This window comes from Emydura macquarii, unplaced genomic scaffold (assembly GCF_026122565.2).
Source record: "Emydura macquarii macquarii isolate MOO-44397 ecotype Brisbane River unplaced genomic scaffold, CSIRO-AGI_Emac_v2 contig_1253, whole genome shotgun sequence".
Classification (NCBI taxonomy): Eukaryota; Metazoa; Chordata; order Testudines; family Chelidae; genus Emydura; species Emydura macquarii.
The window spans coordinates 18,633,583-18,651,426 of NW_027131390.1; the positions used below are offsets into that span (position 1 = coordinate 18,633,583).

At 38.9% G+C, this 17,844-nt stretch overlaps 1 protein-coding gene across 3 annotated transcripts; it reads left to right on the plus strand.

The window, feature by feature from the left end:
* The first annotated feature begins 2 nt into the window (after window positions 1–2).
* On the plus strand, window positions 3–16,484 carry RLIM (ring finger protein, LIM domain interacting). 3 transcript variants are annotated; one of them, XM_067548261.1, is made up of 5 exons: window positions 3–366; window positions 3,118–3,178; window positions 12,000–12,192; window positions 13,163–13,246; window positions 14,091–16,484. In XM_067548261.1, exons 3-5 carry the CDS (start codon window positions 12,024–12,026, stop codon window positions 15,632–15,634), a joined length of 1,797 nt encoding a protein of 598 aa, XP_067404362.1. In that variant the 5' UTR covers window positions 3–366; window positions 3,118–3,178; window positions 12,000–12,023; the 3' UTR covers window positions 15,635–16,484. The 3 variants fall into 3 exon arrangements, with proteins under 3 accessions (XP_067404362.1, XP_067404361.1, XP_067404363.1); XM_067548260.1 differs by lacking the exon at window positions 3–366 and adding an exon at window positions 379–529; XM_067548262.1 differs by lacking the exon at window positions 3–366 and adding an exon at window positions 1,112–1,130.
* Window positions 16,485–17,844: the final 1,360 nt, after the last annotated feature.

A 17,844-nucleotide genomic window follows, 5' to 3' on the forward strand; every position in this document is an offset into this window, starting at 1 on the left:
GCACAGCGCCACTAAGCTTCTCCGGAGCGCGTTGGTTTCCAGCCTGGCCCAACCCCCGCTGCTACTCAACTAAGAAGCTCGTCTTTTACCCACCCCGCGCCGGCCGCCGCCACTACTAGTCGGGGGGGAGGGGGAGATCCGCCGCACGCAGTCAGCGCCCCGCCCCCCTCCTTGTTGGCCCCATCCAAAATGGCTGCCCTGCCCAGTCAGTGAGTGGGGCCGCTCTCTCTCCGCACGGTCCTCCAAGGCTCTATGGCGGCTGGTAGTGTCAGGCGCCCCGCGGACGGGAGAGGAGTGAGCATGCGCAGCGAGTTTTCCTCCACTTCCTCTGGTGGCCGCTCCCGTTTCCGGCCCCACACTTCCCTGGTAACAATGGAGCAGAAAATGGCCGCCTGAGAGGGGGAGGGAAGGAGACGTTGCTACTGCTCGGGGAGGGACGGAGCAGGGCAAGCCAGGGCTGAGGCATTTGAGCATCGGGACAAGCAACGGACCGAGACCCGGGGAGGGGGGGGCCTGGCGGCAACGGCGGGTAAGTAGCGAGGCCGGACGCAGACGTTCAAAATGGCCTAAGGAAGGGAGCGGGAGAGGCCCAGGCTCCGGGGAAGCGGCGGCTCTGGTTCCCGGCCGAGAGGGGGAGTCTGTGTCCCCCTGTGGTGGCCGGCCTTGCCGAGGTGGGGAGGAGGGCCCCGGCGCTCAGGCGGGGGTGGGAATCCCCGCTCCTGGGGCAGAGAGGGCAGTAGGCCTCCTTGGAGGCCACCCTTTGGTGCCCCTCTACCTCATTCCCAAGTGTGAACGCGGGTCCCTGTAGGGCGCACGGGAGCCTCACTTCTGCCCCCATCCTCTCGGGCAGGGGAACATTGACAGCCCAGGGCCCTTCCCCTTCACCCGCTCTGTGCCTGGCCTGTACCCGGCTGGGCTTGAGGGGAATTGAAACTGGAAACTTTGGCCTTCCTTTGTAGGAAAACTTGGGCCTCTCTCTCCTGTCTAGTGGCTCCTTCAAGCTTTTCAGGTCCAAGCCTTAATTCCGTTCTTCCTACACCAGGGGCAAGGAGCCCCATCGTGAGGAGAGAGGTGGAGAGGACTCCCCATGTCACTCTTTGTGAGGCACTCTTAGATTTCCAAGCCTCCAGGTTATGTATAGCTTTGTGACCCACTAAAACTCATGGCACTGTGGTCCCTATTTTGTCTGCCTAATCTCGCTTACCTTCCCAGTCACCTTTATTTACCATCTCCCCAGAAAAGTTCTGAGGATATTGTAAAAATGATATATATACTTTTGGGACCGTCTATGGAGATTCAAAACTTCTAATCATGATTAATCTAGAGTGTTTTATGCTGTTTGTAGTCATCCATCTCAAAGCAGGGTCAGAATATAGTCTGTCTATATTTTATGGATTTATTCTTGATCTATCGTTTGATATATTTTGTAAAATGCAAGAAACTCCCCAAGGACATTAAGTTGGAACATCAGAGATAGTTTGTATCTTCTGGTTTGAATAAATAAAGAGCCCTGTTTAGCGTTGAATAAATAAGCCTTCATACTGAAGTTGTACCCAAATAACAATAATCAGGTGGACTGCACTACGTTTAAGATTTGTTTCCTATCAGCCCTATTGGTTATACTGATTAATTTCAAGTTGGATGTGGCTATGAAAAAGAAACAGTAACATTCATCTTCTAATCATTTCAACCACAGTAACTTGACAGGTAGTGCTGAGAATTAAACAGTAGCTGCTTCCTTGTGTAGTTTAAGTTAAAAAGTTTTCTCTGAGTCTGGGATTTGAGGTGTTATGGTGATTGCCCAGTGTTTAAAAGTGGCTCTGTATGCCCAGCATAGTTTTACCATTTTGGAATGGATAATAATTATTTGGAAACTAAGGGAATCAGAAATATTGATGTAACTGCTCACCAAAGAGGAAAACACCATGTTTTATTAAACAGGTTACAAAGGAAATAATTACATTCTCCTCCTCCTCCCCAATTAGCAATCCTAAAGGCGTATGTGCTTATGACTCTTAATGTCACATAATTAACTACACCAGTATTTTTATAAGGCGATGTGACTGTCAAACAAATAGCAGGTTCCTCGCCTGGATAATAAATATGTTGTCCAGGCCATATTAACTACCTCAGAGATATGTCAACATGTTAAAGGAAAAGAGAGTGTTGACAGTTTCAGAACACTTCACCTCTCTACCAAGCTCAGAACAGCCTATGACCTAATCCTCACACATTTTTTGCAGTTCTCTATTTGGTTGGGGGTGTGATTTTTTTTTTAAAGCAGAAATATTGATACTAGTGTAGCCCGTAAGGGGGCACAATTATACTGATATAAAGATGTTTTGCACCTGTGTAGCTTATTCCCCTTCCCTTATGGGAAATAGCAGTACGAATATGAATTCCTTCATACTAGTAAACTGTGTTCACACTATGGGTAGGAAGGATGTTGTATCACTTTATAGACTTATAGTTAAAACAGTACAATTCTTGTATAGACAAGCTCTAAGAATGTGTTTAAGCTAGGATCTAAAGGTGTCTGTTAGAACACTAGTACAGTAACCCTTTTTAACAAATCTAGTGGAGACAAGGTATTGTATAGTCTAAGGCATGTTAAACTGGCTTAATTGAATTCTAGCTTGAATAACTGATTGCTTATTAGCTGAATAGTCTACACTAGACTTTTAGAGCATGTTAGCTAACATGTTCCTACACACTTTTAAATTCTCTTCTAGGTAAAGCCTAAGAGAGGCAGGAACTTGTAAAAACCTAAACCAGTCAGTGTTGAAAGGATAAAACATAACACATCTATATCTTTTTGCCATTAGAATCTCTTAGGTGCCTATGCGCAAGTAACTCAAACTATCTCGCAACCCATATTTTAAAAATATGCGGCAGTGTTAAACTTCAATGTAGGGACAGATCCTTCTATGGTTATATAAAGGTAATTTACAGTGTCACAACATTTTCATTTGCTTTTCTGTTAGTCTCATAATTCTTCTTGGCTGCACTTAAAAAATAAGGCTGCAATTTCATCTTGTTGTCCTGGTTTATGTTAGCAGACACCAATTGGTATTTCTTGGCTGATCTGAAGTGCTAATGTTTAACTCTTTCTTTCAGTGAGAACTGCAAAGCTGAGCAGCTTCATTGCTAAAAAAATCAAGTGGCAACACTTGATTAGGTAAGATATACTAATATGCATTGACTTTATCATCCTAATTTTAATAACTTTTTGAAAAAACTTCCAACAAGAACAATCGTTTACAAGTTCAGTATGCAAGAGACATTTGTATCCATCTACATGAACTTCTCTTTCTTGTTTTGTCATCAAAATCAGATGATGAAATTGTAGTCTTACGTATAGCTTGGTTTTATATTTAAACACGATATGTAACTTAAATGTTATTAAATTTGGTTCTCTTTTTTAAACCAATTTTTATATTTGGGAATATATCATGTATTAGACAGCAACAAGATAGGCTTGTTCCATAATCCTTATTTGTTGGTTGGAGTTTGTAGTGATGGTCAGCATAGCATTGGCCTATTATTTCCTGTAGAATCTGTAATAGCAACAATTTTGCAGATGAAATGAAGTTAAAAGAAGAGTTGAAGTTACATGTTTTTTGCATTGAAATTCTACAGGTTATGTTTGATTTAGAGCTTCCATTAACTGGAGGTCCTGTTTCTTCTGAAACTTGAGCACTACTCGACGGTCGTCAGTTTTGCGGGTCTGGATCCCCAGGATGCTACCCTACTTTTGCTGCTCTCCCTTTCAGTGACGACACTGGCTGCTGACATACCACAGTGCTGCTTCCTCCTAACTTCAGAGTGGGCGTCTTGCTTGCTGACCTTACGGGATGCTCATTTTTAGAGCAAGAGAGCACCATTTTCATGAGACTCCTCTTCCAGTGCTGGAAGCTTGTGATACCTCATGTCCAATAGGTCTTCTCTTCTGTGGTATACTCAATCTAAACTAAAGACCGGAAGCAACATAATGTCTTATTTATTTTTGTTTTCAACATGTCTTTTTGACAAATGCTATTTTAATAAGGAAAGTGATAACATTTTGAGCCTTCAGAATTGACAGTGGAATTCTAAGAATGAAACATTCTATTGAATGTGTGAAAGTATTGGCGTATGTTCTACTGCAATGTCACACCCATGACTAAAATGACATTCTGATTTTTATGGCTTCTGCTTGTTAGAGCTCTGGAAACATCTTTGTTCCTTTATTAAAATAGCATTTATACAAATACATTGTAAAAAGAGAGAATAATTTTTCTGGTATTCTTTGGCCATGTTGACAATTTTCCAGCTTAAATTGTGTTTTTTGGACAGGCAGAGAGTGTACAGGTGTAATTGGAGCAGTGTAATGTTTGGGGGAAGTTCTTAAGATACGTATCTGTCCATCACATTTAATTTACAGATGGATACTTTGAGCTTTCTGTAGGTGATTGGTTTTGCCTTAGAATGCACGTTCATGCTACTTCCATTAGAGTTAATAGCAACAGGAAAAAAATAAGCCCAAAATTTAAGGCAAAATTTGAAAACTCAATCCCCTGTTGCCTCTGCAGTGTAGATATTCGAATTGGATTGAAGGCTCTGATCATGCAGTAAGAGGCATGCAGGCAGACCTCTGTGTCTATGTGGAAAACCCATTTTCTTCAGAGGGGCTGCAGGTTAGACACAGTACTCCATCTGCATTAATCTTGTAGGATTGGGGTGCAAATCTCAGTGAGCCCTCTCTCCCTCACATGCTTTATATTTTTTTTAATGCTTTTAGTAATTGGGTTCGTTCAACAGTCATTTTCTGTGGTCTGTTTTTGGAGAGCAAAGATTTACAGCATGGAACAGTGATGAAACTTCAAGGTTGGAAACACATGAAACGTGTGGTGTGTTACTCTTGTCAAACTAATTTATAAAGTACTTGATGTTTGACATGGCTACATTAAAACTGTTTTTATTAGTTTTTTCTATCGTGCATCTTAGAAGGGCACAGATTGACTAGTTTGTTTTTTGAAGCCTAATCATTAATTTGGTTATGTCACATCTATGTTAAATAAGGCACTTTAAAAATCATAGTTTTTGCAAATATTTTTGTACCCTGAGAGAAATGGAGTTCAAGATGCTTCAATAGCAAGATTTAATTTTTGTCAAACTGAGTTGTGGGGAGTTTTTCTGGGTGCAGAGTGCAGGGGAAGAGCTTTCAACATGAGAGCGTTGGTAGACCTATTAGAGAGTTAGGTGATCTTTGGGGTGTGGGGAATTAATATATTTTCATGTCGACATCTGACTTTTGTCTTTGTACGTTTTTCTTGAAATTTAGTTCAGGTAAGGGCAACTCTGACTTCTACACTAAATATAACAATTTGCATCTTACTATAAGAAAGGATGAATTGTTCCTGTGGGATGGAAGTAATAACGCAATAAGATGTAGTAGGTAATCACTATTTAGAAATTAGTCCTGTGTTGGGCGCAACTGCAAATTGTTTCCACCTATAAACCATCCCTTTTGTGTATACGTAGTTACAAATTAAATTGTTGGGAGGTGAGTCAAGAAATCTGCATAATGTATAGGAATCTAATTCTCTAGAAAACATCCAGTAGGTGCCAAAGGAAATGACATCACTCTTAAATATTGAAACCCATATATTTTCATTTAATTTTAAAATATCAGTCATCTAGACACAATGTTTTGGGATAGATTAACTCCTTCTAGCCAGTTCTTAACAGTGCTTGCTGTTTTATTAATTTGGTTGGTCTTTGTCTCTTTCCTCCCCTTATTAAGGACTTTGAGACCTACTATGTATTGCTGATGAAGATCACAACTTTTTTTTTTTTTTTTTTTTTAATTGTTCCTTTTTCTCCAAACAATGTAAAGGAAAGACTTTGATTCTTTAGGGTCTCAAGTTTCCTTTTACCTAATCCTAATTGCAGATTTCAGCAATGACTATTTGACTGCTACTTAATTTTGTGAGTGTTTTATTCACTTATAGAAATAGAAGAACATGTACTAAGATATATCTCTGTAAATTCAGCTCAGATAGCTTTTGGGTTATTTTACTATGTCCTGGGAAAGCTTATTTATTTTTGCGGAAGAAAGGCTTAGTGGTTATGTCATTGTGCCATTTTCTCAGTTAACATTTATCTCTGGGGATGCCTAACCCTCTCTTTTAGATTGACTTCTAAATTATAGCCTTACATTTGTATGACTTTCTACTCAAGCCTAGTTGTCACACTATTAATTAATTGGTCATTTTAGTAGTGATAGTGGAACAAAGTAACTGATAATGGTAACTTTTTTTCAATACCAAATGGATATCTCTAGTTCTCTTTCATTTATACGCTAGAGACCATAACATAACTCCTCCCTTGTTGATTATAAAATACTGAACTATAGATAGTCATTTCTTGCTAGTATAAGCTTACTATTTTTCATAGACTCTGCTGCTCTGTAATAGTGGTAGGGGTATCACTAGTTATTTGTGCCCTGGTACCTTTGAGCGGATTGTTAATCAGTAACTATGGGGAAGCCATTTGACTAACTTGTCAAAGAGTGGACACACAAATTTAAGAGTTTACTGTAATATCTGGTTATTCAGCTGCTGAAAAACGCTTCCCATCACCTTTTTAAACACTTGTTTCAGTCAAGTAGCTGTACAGACTCTTGTTTCCAGCGAACTTTAGACAAATCTTATTGAGCTTCCATAAAGATGTTCAGTTTCATTACTGGATAAACTAAAGTTGGCTATAATCAACAGATCTGCCCTCACTACATTTTAGAGACATGAGCTCCTCCAGACATTTATGTTCTCTCTTGGCAGTCCTGTACTGGCAGAAGAAAGGAAATTTCAGGTTGTGTTATGCAGATAAGAACAAAATTTCATGATAAGTTGACCTAAAGCAAGAAAAGAAACTCATACAGGTGAAACATACTGTGTATGGACTCCACTACATGAGTAAAAATAGGATGCCACAGTTATGTCTGTTGTAATGTATTGGCATACATGGTGTGCTCTTATTTGCATTTCTTGCTTTACGGTAATATGCTGCTTATGATCTCTTAATGTAATATTTTTAGTAGACAGGTCTCCCTTTAGGCATCAAAATAGTGTCATGAGTGCAGTGCGCAATCTGGATGGAGTGCCTCAGTAATTAAACCCCCAAAGGACAGCTGTATCTAGTTATTGTTTTCACAGGAGTCTGTTGGGTAGGAATAGGGTAGTGGTTCTGCTTTAATGTCACCGTTTAAATCCTGTTGTGTAGCGAGGCAGAACCAAGGAAACTCTACTGTCATTGTGGTACTATTAGTATCCTAGTGATAGGCACCCAGAATTTATAGGGTTCTGCAATGGCATTGGGTAGACAAGAACTGTTCCTTGGAGGTGGATAAACCGGCTTGTTGCAGAGTACAGTAGGTGTTTGTACTGGTGAAGCTATTGGGGTAGCTATACCGGTGTGAAAATCCCTAATGTAGAGATGTTGCCAGGAGGAACCCTAACAATATTGAATCTAGATGCAAGACTATCTTCTGAGGTCTTCTTCTAATAATGACATTTCCCATACCGAACATCTAATTGTGAACTTGAAGAGGGAAGAAGACAAACAGTAACTCTTGTGTAAATTATCTGAATGTGTGTTTAAAAAAAGGGGGGGGGGGCGGGCGGGGCCTTGAAGATCATGCAATACCACTCTTCTATTTGGGAGATGTAATGATTTAAATTGTAGAGACAATCTGATTTTTCTTGACAGTTGTGTTTAGAAACCAAAAAGAGGATCAGTTTTATGCACCAGTGGTTTTCAATGTTTTTTCATTTGCAGACCCCTAAAAAATTTCAAATGGAGGTGCAGACCCCTCTGGAAGTCTTAGACATAGTCTGTGGACCCCCTGGGGGAAAACCACTGTACTAAACAAGTGCCTGAGAAACAGATCCTATTATATTTGGAAATTCCCTTATTAAAAAGCACAAAACAGAATATTTTAATTTTCCTTGCAGTATGTTCATGAGGTTTCAGGAGCTGTTTAAAAGAAGGAAACATTCCTGGTGGCAGTGTTGTAGTGGATTATTCCACCAGGTGTAAAACTAACTAGATAACCAGCCACTTGAATAATTGATGTATTCCAACAGTTGTGTAAGATGGTGCATTACATCATGATTGCAGAGGCATACGGATTAATAACCGTGCTTCTTTGTTTTGCCTTCTGTTTGGATACAATTGTAGGGGTTTACGGTTAGTCTCATTTCTCCAGAGCAGGGTGGATAAAAATCAATGCATTTTTTATTTAAATCAGATTTTTAAAAAAAATCAATAAAATATTAAATTTCTCATTTAAAAAATAACAATTACAATTAAATATCATAAAAAACATGCTAAACCTACACTTAGTCTCATAAAATGAATTAATGGCTCTAGTCTGTCCAGCCTAACTACCAGTTCTTGCTTCTTGAAGGTTCTGGGCTTTCAGTTTCTGTTTCTCAACAGACTAAAGTCACATGTGCAAAGAAAGACACAGGCTGGAGAGGATTATTTTTGTTCTGTGCTTATGTGATGGTGGAGCTGGGCCAAGCAAGGCAGAAGAGTTATTTAAAACACTGTCTTAAAGACAGGGACAAAGGACGGAGGCAGAGTAGAAAGGAACAGCGGAGTGGACTGGAAAGAAAAAGGGAAGACATTATTTAGTACACATACAGCTTCGTATATTCCCCCATATTTTTGCCACAGAAAAACTGTCATGGCTTCTGGGTGTAAGAGACTCTATCTGGGAATATTTTGAAGACTGTCTTTCTGCAACAACTTCAGAGTCATCCATTGGTACTTTTAGCAGCAGTGCTGCAACTGAACGTATTTCAATTAACAAAGTATTAGTAGCAAGCAAAAGATTTCAGTCATCCAGTAAAACCACCACCATGGATGGGTTTGTAGTAAGGACCAGCAAATACCAACAAGACACCATAGATGAAAAGATTGCTTGGTTCATTTATGCCACAAATTCTCCTTTTTGCATGGTTAACAATAAACACTTCATTGACATGGTTGAGTCCTTATGGCCAGACTACACTCCACCTGGTAGAGCAGACATTATTTAAAGGTTGCTAGACACAGTGTATGAGAAGGAACTTGAACAGCGTGCAAGAAATACTGACTGGAAATTTGCCAGTTTAAGTCTTGGTAGGTGGAGCAATGTACACAATGATCCAGTAATATATGCCTGTGTGACAACAGAAGGTGGGGTTGTGCGTCTTTCAGAAACAATAGACACATTGGGAAATGCCCACACAACAGAATATTTAAAAGAAGTGGCAGTGAAAGCTGTAATAAACTGTGAACAAAAATTCAACTGTCCAGTGTGCAGTTTTGTCACAGACAGTGCTGCAAATGTGGTAAAGATGAGAAGATACTTAGAAGAAGAAATGGAAGGATGCTCCTTAATAACATATGGCTGCAGTGCCCATTTAATGCATCTTTTAGCTAAAGACTTAAGTATGTCTTCTCCAGGAATAAAAGAAAATGTTGCTGAAGTCGCAAAATACGTCCGCAACAACCATTTTGCTTCAGCTTCACTGAAGAGAGCAGGAGGATCTAAACTAATTCTCCCTCAAGATGTTTGATGGAATTCTGTGGTTGGTTGTTTTGAACAATTTATTTAAAAACTAGCCTATTCTCATAAGACTTTGTGAAGAAACTGTGATAAAATAGATGGAAGTATCACATCTGAAGAATCTAACGTTGGATTAAAGAGGAATGTAGAGGATATGCTCAATATACTGAAGCCTATATCCATAGCCTTAAACTTCAGAGGAATTGTTGCTACATCTCTGATGCTGTTGAAATTTGGAAGGCACTTCGAGAGACATTGAAGAAAAAATACCTCACCAGAAAGTTAAACTGCAAGCAATAAAGAAGTGAATGGATCAAGCACTAACCCCACCTCATTTTCTTGCGAACATTCTCAACCCCAGATATAAAGGTAGATGCCTAACTTCTGAAGAAGATGATGCTGCCATGCCATGGGCATCTCAACATCACTCCTCAGTTATGCCAGTCATAATAAATTTCAGGGCTGGAGCGGAACCATTTAAACAGTACATGTTTACTGATGTTTTAAACAAAGTCACTCCTCTGAATTGGTAGAAATCGTTAGCCAGGCACCTTGAAACAGAGTTCCTTCAGTTGCTAAGACAATTTTTCACAGCCGTAGCTTCCTCTGCAGGCTCAGAGAGAATATTTTCATCATCTGGTATTATTCACTCAAAGCTAAGAAATGGACTGGGAGCTGAAAAAGCAGGAAAACTCGTATTTCTGTTTCAGTCTATGAATAAAAATAACAGTGGGAGAGGGGAAGATGAGCTAGTTGTTGAAGTTTTAAGGCAGTGTACATTTAGTGTTGTGTTAATAAAATTTAAAAATTAAAAAAAAAGTTAAGGACAGCCATCAGCCAGCAACTCAGGAGACTGCTGCAATTGCGAATGTGAAACATTTATGTAACATTTAAGATTTAGTTTAATAAAATATAATTGCTTGTGTGTGTGTGTGTGTGTGTGTGTGTGTGTGTGTGTGTGTGTGTGTGTGTGTGTGTGTGTGTGTGTGTGTGTGTGTGTGTGTGTGTGTGTGTGTGTGTGTGTGTGTGTGTGTGTGTGTGTGTGTGTGTGTGTGTGATTTAGTTCTTAGCATTCCTAATGTGCTGCATCTGCATCTTTGCACAGGTAGTGAGTATTATGTACTATTTCCTAACTTGATTTTTATTAATTTATCTAAAAAACTACACAAAGTATACCCTCCTAGATATTGTAAAATGCTGTATTGAGTTGTAAATTAACATGCTTTAGTGATCAGATTTGCACCATTGTTTAAGAAATATGTGAAGAAGTATCAATGGAAAACTTGATTTAAATCAATGATTTTCTCTTGGTGATTTAAATCATGATTGAATTCAATGATTTAAATTGCCTTGATTTAAATCAAGCCACCCAGCTCCAGAGGTTGTATATTTTTGCTGTTGACCATGACCAAATGCAGACATTGCCATATATCTCACTAATGTTGAGAGATGTGTTAGGGGTTCTGACCTAACTTAAGTAGGAAAAGATGGGTGGAATGCATATATATTGGATTCCTGTTTACAAGTTGGCATATTGGATTCCTGTTTACAAGTTGGCAATATGCCAGATGTACAAAACTTTTTTTGATCCCATATTCCACTTTCATCAAAATTGACTGTTGAACTACTGTCTAAAAGTTACTTTTGGCATTAAATCTTAGAATTCATTCTACAGAAACATTTTTCTTGAGGAACTGAATGATCTTTGTGTTGCAAGGTGTTTTTTGGCACTCACAATCTACTGAGCTGTAATTCCTCTTCCTAGTTTTCACATTTCTTCCAAATTATTTGGGCTGTTGGGGATTGGTTATTCCTCTTAATTGACCAGAAGTATTGCTGATTAGTAACACAAGTAACACTTCCTTTCCTTACAAGGCTGAGCTTGGGAGGCTTAATCTTATAAAAATTGCCTTCTAAAGGAACATGGTGGTGGATTCAGGTGACTTACATCCTTTACAGGATGGTTTTAAGGCAGCCCTTAGACTGCTCATAGTTGTACTTTGTCAAGTAGCTGCAATGTCAGGATGTACTGTAAGGGAGTTTAGACATTTCCTTCTTGGGCATTGTTGGGTGCACAAAACATGGCCTGGGGGATTTGGTCTGCAATTTTTATGCTTCCCTAAACATATCGCATTTTCAAAATGATTGATTTAAACGCTGACCCAAGTAGTGATTTAAGTTGTAGTTATACTAGATATCCTTATAACTGGAACTTTATCAGTAAACTAAATGTTTCCTTACATAATTTAAATATAAGATAGAGATTGTGTGCATTGTGAGGGTCAAGTTCGATGACAGATTGTGCTGAATTCCACTAAACTTGTCAGTAAGCATTACAGATTATTGTATCCATTTTTGTATGTACAGTTTTCAAGATATGTAGTTTTTTCTCCTTTTTTAGATACTTTCCCACTCTTTCATCAACATGGAAAGCTCTGATTCTAACGATAAAGGAAGTATTGATCACTCAGAAGCACAGCGTCGGAGTCAGCTGGATCGATTAGAACGTGAAGAAGCTTTTTATCACTTTGTAAATAACCTGAGTGAAGAGGACTATAGGCTTATGAGGGATAACAATTTGCTAGGAACGCCAGGTAGGTTATCACACATAGGTAGCATGAAAACTTTAATTTATGAATGTGAATGTCACTACACCCATTTTCCAGATACCTAGTTTCTCTCACCATTGTGGTGCTGAATGTGTCTTCGGCATTTATTATATTTGTATTACAATTTTGTGCCATTGTAGAAAGTAGTTCTTTTGCTTAGTTGAGCACACAGTAGGACATTCCTTGAAGGTAATGTAGCGCTACTTAGGTTAAACTAGCTGCTTAACTCTATTTTACTGGAAGGTTAATGTTCACTGGGACTTGCAAAGTCTGCACTATTGAGGGCTGCATTGGCATCTTGCCAGGTATCTGACTCTCACTTGGGCTGTTTCTACATAAGAAGGTTACACTGATTTAATTAAAGGTGTAATTTTGAAACTGATTTGATTAAACTTGTTTGAACATTTGTGAACAGTTTTATTTCAGTATGAGTGGCTTATTTCAGTTTAGTTAAAACTGATTCCTAATAGACTTATACTAAACTGAAATAAATAACTCTTAATCTGAAATGTGTCCACTGAGGTATTTGCATTGGTTTAATTAAATCAGGTTAAAATAACACTCTGAGATAACCAGTCCAACTTTCTCATGTAAATCAGGCCTTAATTGACACAGGATGGAGAAGACTGCTGACATGTGAATACAAGACCCAGCAATAATTTCACCATCTTGTTCTGAGTAGGTTGTAACTGTTAGAAACTGGAGCCTCAGCAAGTCTTACCTAAGGGCAATAGTATTGGAGGGCTTTGAGGTGTACTTTGGCTACCCCTGACTTATAGGTATCACAGAGTGTCAGAATTCAGCAAAGAACACTTAAAAGCAATCAGTATCTTGTTAATACAGTATTTGCAGTTCAAAAAGAATGTAGACTTAAGAACTCTTAGGCTATGGATTATTCTTGCCTTTACGTATCTGTCTTGGAAATAGTTTTGGAAATCTTTGCTTGCTTCCTAAGGTGAAATTACTGAAGAAGAATTGATGAGAAGGCTACACCAAGTTAAAGAAGGTCCACCACAGCAAAACGGTGATGAGAATAGAGGTATATACTGTATTTGTGAAAGCTCTTAACTTTAGCACCCAATATAGATCTTAATTTGAGTGCAGGAATGGAACAGGTTAAGCTTAGGCAGGTGTGAGGTGAGCTGTGCTTCAGAATTAAGTGAAGATCATCTGATATCTGCTTGAGAGGTCAAAGTTTTGAAGATATTTCAGCTGGAACACATCACACTTCCATTGTGCTACACTAAGATTATTTCTGCATTTCTTTATTTTTGTTTAGAGTTCGCTCCATTCTGTTCCCTTACAGGGTTGCTTTCTGAAATTTCCACATTTTCTCACCTTTACTCTTTTCAAGGTTGCCACATTGCCTCTCTGCATAGAAGATTTACACACAGGTCATACTAGGGCCTGTTGTCGTTCACTGTTAGCTAAATCAGTTCGTTAGACTTTAGAGAACCAAGTGTTCCAAGCAACTTGGTTTGTGATGTAACTACTGTACTAGACCACTGAATTGACAGTGTTTGAGCTAGTTAAGAACATCTTATCTAATGTGGATTATTTTACAGTTGAAACATAACTGACTTTCCATTTAGTTGTTACAAGAAATAATTTAAATTATTTTGATGACTTGTTTGCTGTTTGGCTGTAACCTCTAAAGAGGCATAATTATTGGCAGTAGGAAAATGTTCATTCCTTCTCCCTCAAAGAAAAAGCACTCGTAGACATAACATTTATCAAGCTATTAAGTATGAAACCATTATGTTGTTTAAAAGGCTTAAATATTTTAAAAGTAACTTGCTTAAATAAGGAATTATATTGTTGGAACAGTTAATCTACGAATTACCTCATTTTTCTAATTTTGGTAGTTCCTTTTCTTTTGACAGGTGCAGAATCCACAGAAGATGTTTCTAATAGAGATTCCATAATAGACTGGCTTAATTCAGTACGACAGACTGGAAATACAACACGGAGCGGACAAAGAGGAAACCAGTCTTGGAGGGCAGTGAGCCGGACTAACCCTAACAGTGGTGATTTCAGATTCAGTTTGGAAATAAATGTCAACCGTAATAATGGGAACCCAAACCCAGAAGCTGAAAATGAGCCATCTGTAGAGCCCTCCAATGGGGAGGATTTGGAAAATAGCCAAAGTGACATTGAGACTCCAAGATCTGAATCGCCATCTGTAAGGCAGCCTGGATCAGACAGAAGTACCTCTGAGGAATTAGCAACTGAGGACGCGTCTCCTCACAGAGGCCAGAGAAGAGCAAGAAGCAGGAGCCCAGAACAACGAAGAACCCGGGCTAGGACTGATAGAAGTAGGTCACCTATTAATCCAGCAAGTGAGACTCCACGCAGGTCTCATCACAATATGCCATCCCAGACACTTGATCATTCCTTGGTAAATGAATCTGAGGGAAGTTCAAGAACTAGACAGCACGTGACATTAAGGCAACATACAATGGGGACTGAGATGGCAAGTGAAAACGCAGTTCTGTTTTCAACCCCTGAAACAAGACCTGCTCCTCCAGTATTAGGTTCTTCAGAAACAAATGGCAGCAGTGAGTCTGCAGTTCCTGGACAGAGGCCTCCTACTATAGTTCTTGATCTTCAAGTGAGAAGAGTCCGTCCAGGAGAATATCGGCAGAGAGACAGCATAGCCAACCGAACCCGATCCAGGTCCCAGACACCAAACAATACAGTCACTTATGAGAGTGAACGTGGAGGGCTTAGGCGCACGTTTTCACGTTCAGAACGGGCCGGAGTGAGAACTTATGTCAGTACCATCAGGATTCCTATTCGTAGAATCATAAATACAGGCTTTAATGAGACAACATCAGTTGCAATTCAGACCATTCTAAGGCAGATAATGACAGGTTTTGGAGAGTTAAACTACTATATGTACAGTGATGGTGATGCAGATCCTAGTGGCCCAGTCCCAAACCAAAATGTAGATGCTCCTGAGCTACAGAATGGAGGTGATGGTGGTAGTACTAGTTCACGCAATGAAAGTACTGAAGGTAGCTCAGGGGAGGTATATGAAACTAGTAATGAAGGAGGTTCAACATCTGGTGCTAGACGGGAAGGTCGGAATACTAGGGGATCAGTCACTTTTGAAGAAAGTGGCTCTTTACCATTTCTTAGCCTAGCTCAGTTTTTTCTACTAAATGAGGATGATGATGACCAGCCAAGAGGACTCACCAAAGAACAAATTGACAACCTAGCGTGGAGGAATTTTGGTGAAAGTGATGCTCTGAAAACCTGTAGTGTCTGTATTACAGAATACACAGAAGGCAACAAGCTTCGTAAACTGCCTTGTTCCCATGAGTACCATGTCCACTGCATTGATCGTTGGTTATCAGAAAATTCCACTTGTCCTATTTGTCGTAGAGCAGTCTTAGCATCTGGTAACAGAGAAAGTGTTGTCTAAATGAGATCTGAATTCGTCGCTGAACAGCTGGTGTAATAGTGATGGGCAACAAAGTCACTTTCATTATGGCCACTTTTTGAGTGGTGCTTCAATGTAAAGTAATGTTAGACTGAATCTTCCCTCCATGGAAACATTTTCTCAGAATTAAAGCTTTTAAAATGGGAATCTCTTTAAATAGAGTCTCCAGATCTATTCAGTTTCAGTGTCTCGAATTCAAAACAGTTTTATTTGCCCAAACACATCTATTTGCTATAAATTTCTCTATTTTTTTCATCAAGACTGTTAAGCTCCTTCCCCATCCCCACCCCAAGGCATTGTGAATCTTGAAGACCTCAGCACTCAGCTCTTCCCTGTAAGGAACTTATCTGAGAAGTCATCCCAGCTACAGCATGTGCTTCGTAGTGGATTTTTTAAAACAAACCCAGCTACCCCACTGAACAATGAAATTAATTCAACTGCACCCTTAAATATAATTTTAGTTAATTTTTCATAATGGGTATTCTTGGACACGTGAGTGCAAATAACACTAATGTTAGCCCTTTTCCCATTGTACAGCTGTCTCCAGCCCATCACTATGGCACGCTGTAGAGTGAGCTGATAGCTTAATCGGGATATTTATCTTGTGGAAGTATAAGAATTGCCTATGCTTGTTTAAATAAAAAAAAATCACATTTTTTGTTTTACAACTGTAAAGCTTTTTTGTAGAAGCTCAGTACTTTTCCAGTGCACTGTTGTACTAATGCATTAAGAATTAAAATTGTACCATGCTTAGAAATGAAGAGAATGCTTTTCATCTAAGACACCCACCACATGCAAAGCAAACTAAATAAAACCGAGCTTCTTTTGTAAATGTTATTGTCAAGAGCAGTGCATATCTATACTATTTAATTTGTGAACAGCTACTGTAACATAAAACAGTTAAGAATTAGAAATCTTAATTGCATTAAAACTGATGGAAATTGAATGTTATAATTGCAATGTTTTGGCTCAGTAATGCCACCAAAAAAGATTTATGTATTTGTGTGTGTGTGTATGTGTGTGTGTGTGTGTGTATATGTGTGTGTGTGTGTGTATGTATGTGATACATATATATACACATACACACAAATATATAAAAAATAGAAACCTGCTCTGAAGACTGGCTTTTTCTTTGTATGGTTACTGATGTGTAATGATACAAACTTGTATGTACCAGTTTCATTCAGTGAGGGTTTTGCCCAAGTTTTGTATTAAGCTGTCTATTAATCACTGAGGGAGCTGTATGTAACTTTCAGCAGACAAATGTTCACAAATTACTATATCATTGGGGTGGGAGGAGAAAAATTAATCTGGATTTTTATTAGTGATTTAACACGCTGGCCTCCCAAATCAACAGTAGTTGCATGTCACCTAAGTATCCATGGTATCCATGGTAGAGAAATTAACATTTAGGTGTAACTGAGAAATAATCTTCTAACAGAAGTTTCTCTCATGAATTATTAATCTTAAATTATTGATTACTGGAACATATTTAAAAATGAAATTTCAAGTTTTGAATTTGCAACTTATTTTCCTTAAAGTAAAATGTTAGCTGTGTCTTTTTACTGTAGTGTCTAAATACCAGTTGCATTTTGTATTAAGTTAGTGTGGGCTTATCAAAATTCAAATCTTATAAACGCATTTACACTGTTACAGTGTTAAGTCTGCTTTGGAAATGCTCATACCTCAGCTGTCTTCAGCATTGTGGGAAAACTCTTCTTCCTCTCCTCCCACCCCAAGAAACCATCCTTGTGTTTTACTCTTTAGTAGCTTTGTCAGTACTATGTGCTTATCAAGGAAAGCAAAGTTCTGTTTCAAGTAAAAATATAGTAGTTGTTAACTAAGGATATGAACTGCTCTTGCTGGCTAGATCCAAAATGTTGCTCGATACACAGATGACAAAACCACACCTGACCAATCTTTTTTACGTTAACAAATCTTCACTGTTTGAGTGGTGGTTACACAGAACGTCACCTTAGCTGTTAAGCCATTATAATTGAACTACTCACTAGCTCAGGATTCCAAGGTGTTCTGGAGCCCTCCTGCTTTTCTAGCAGTGCATTTTCCTGTCATTCTCAGTTCAGTGGGGCATCCTGATTGGCTGGTGAGCTCACTTTCCTCCTGGTGGAACACTCCATCATTGTAAGGGTGTTCCTTATCATATGTTTTTAAAACAAAAGCATTTATACATG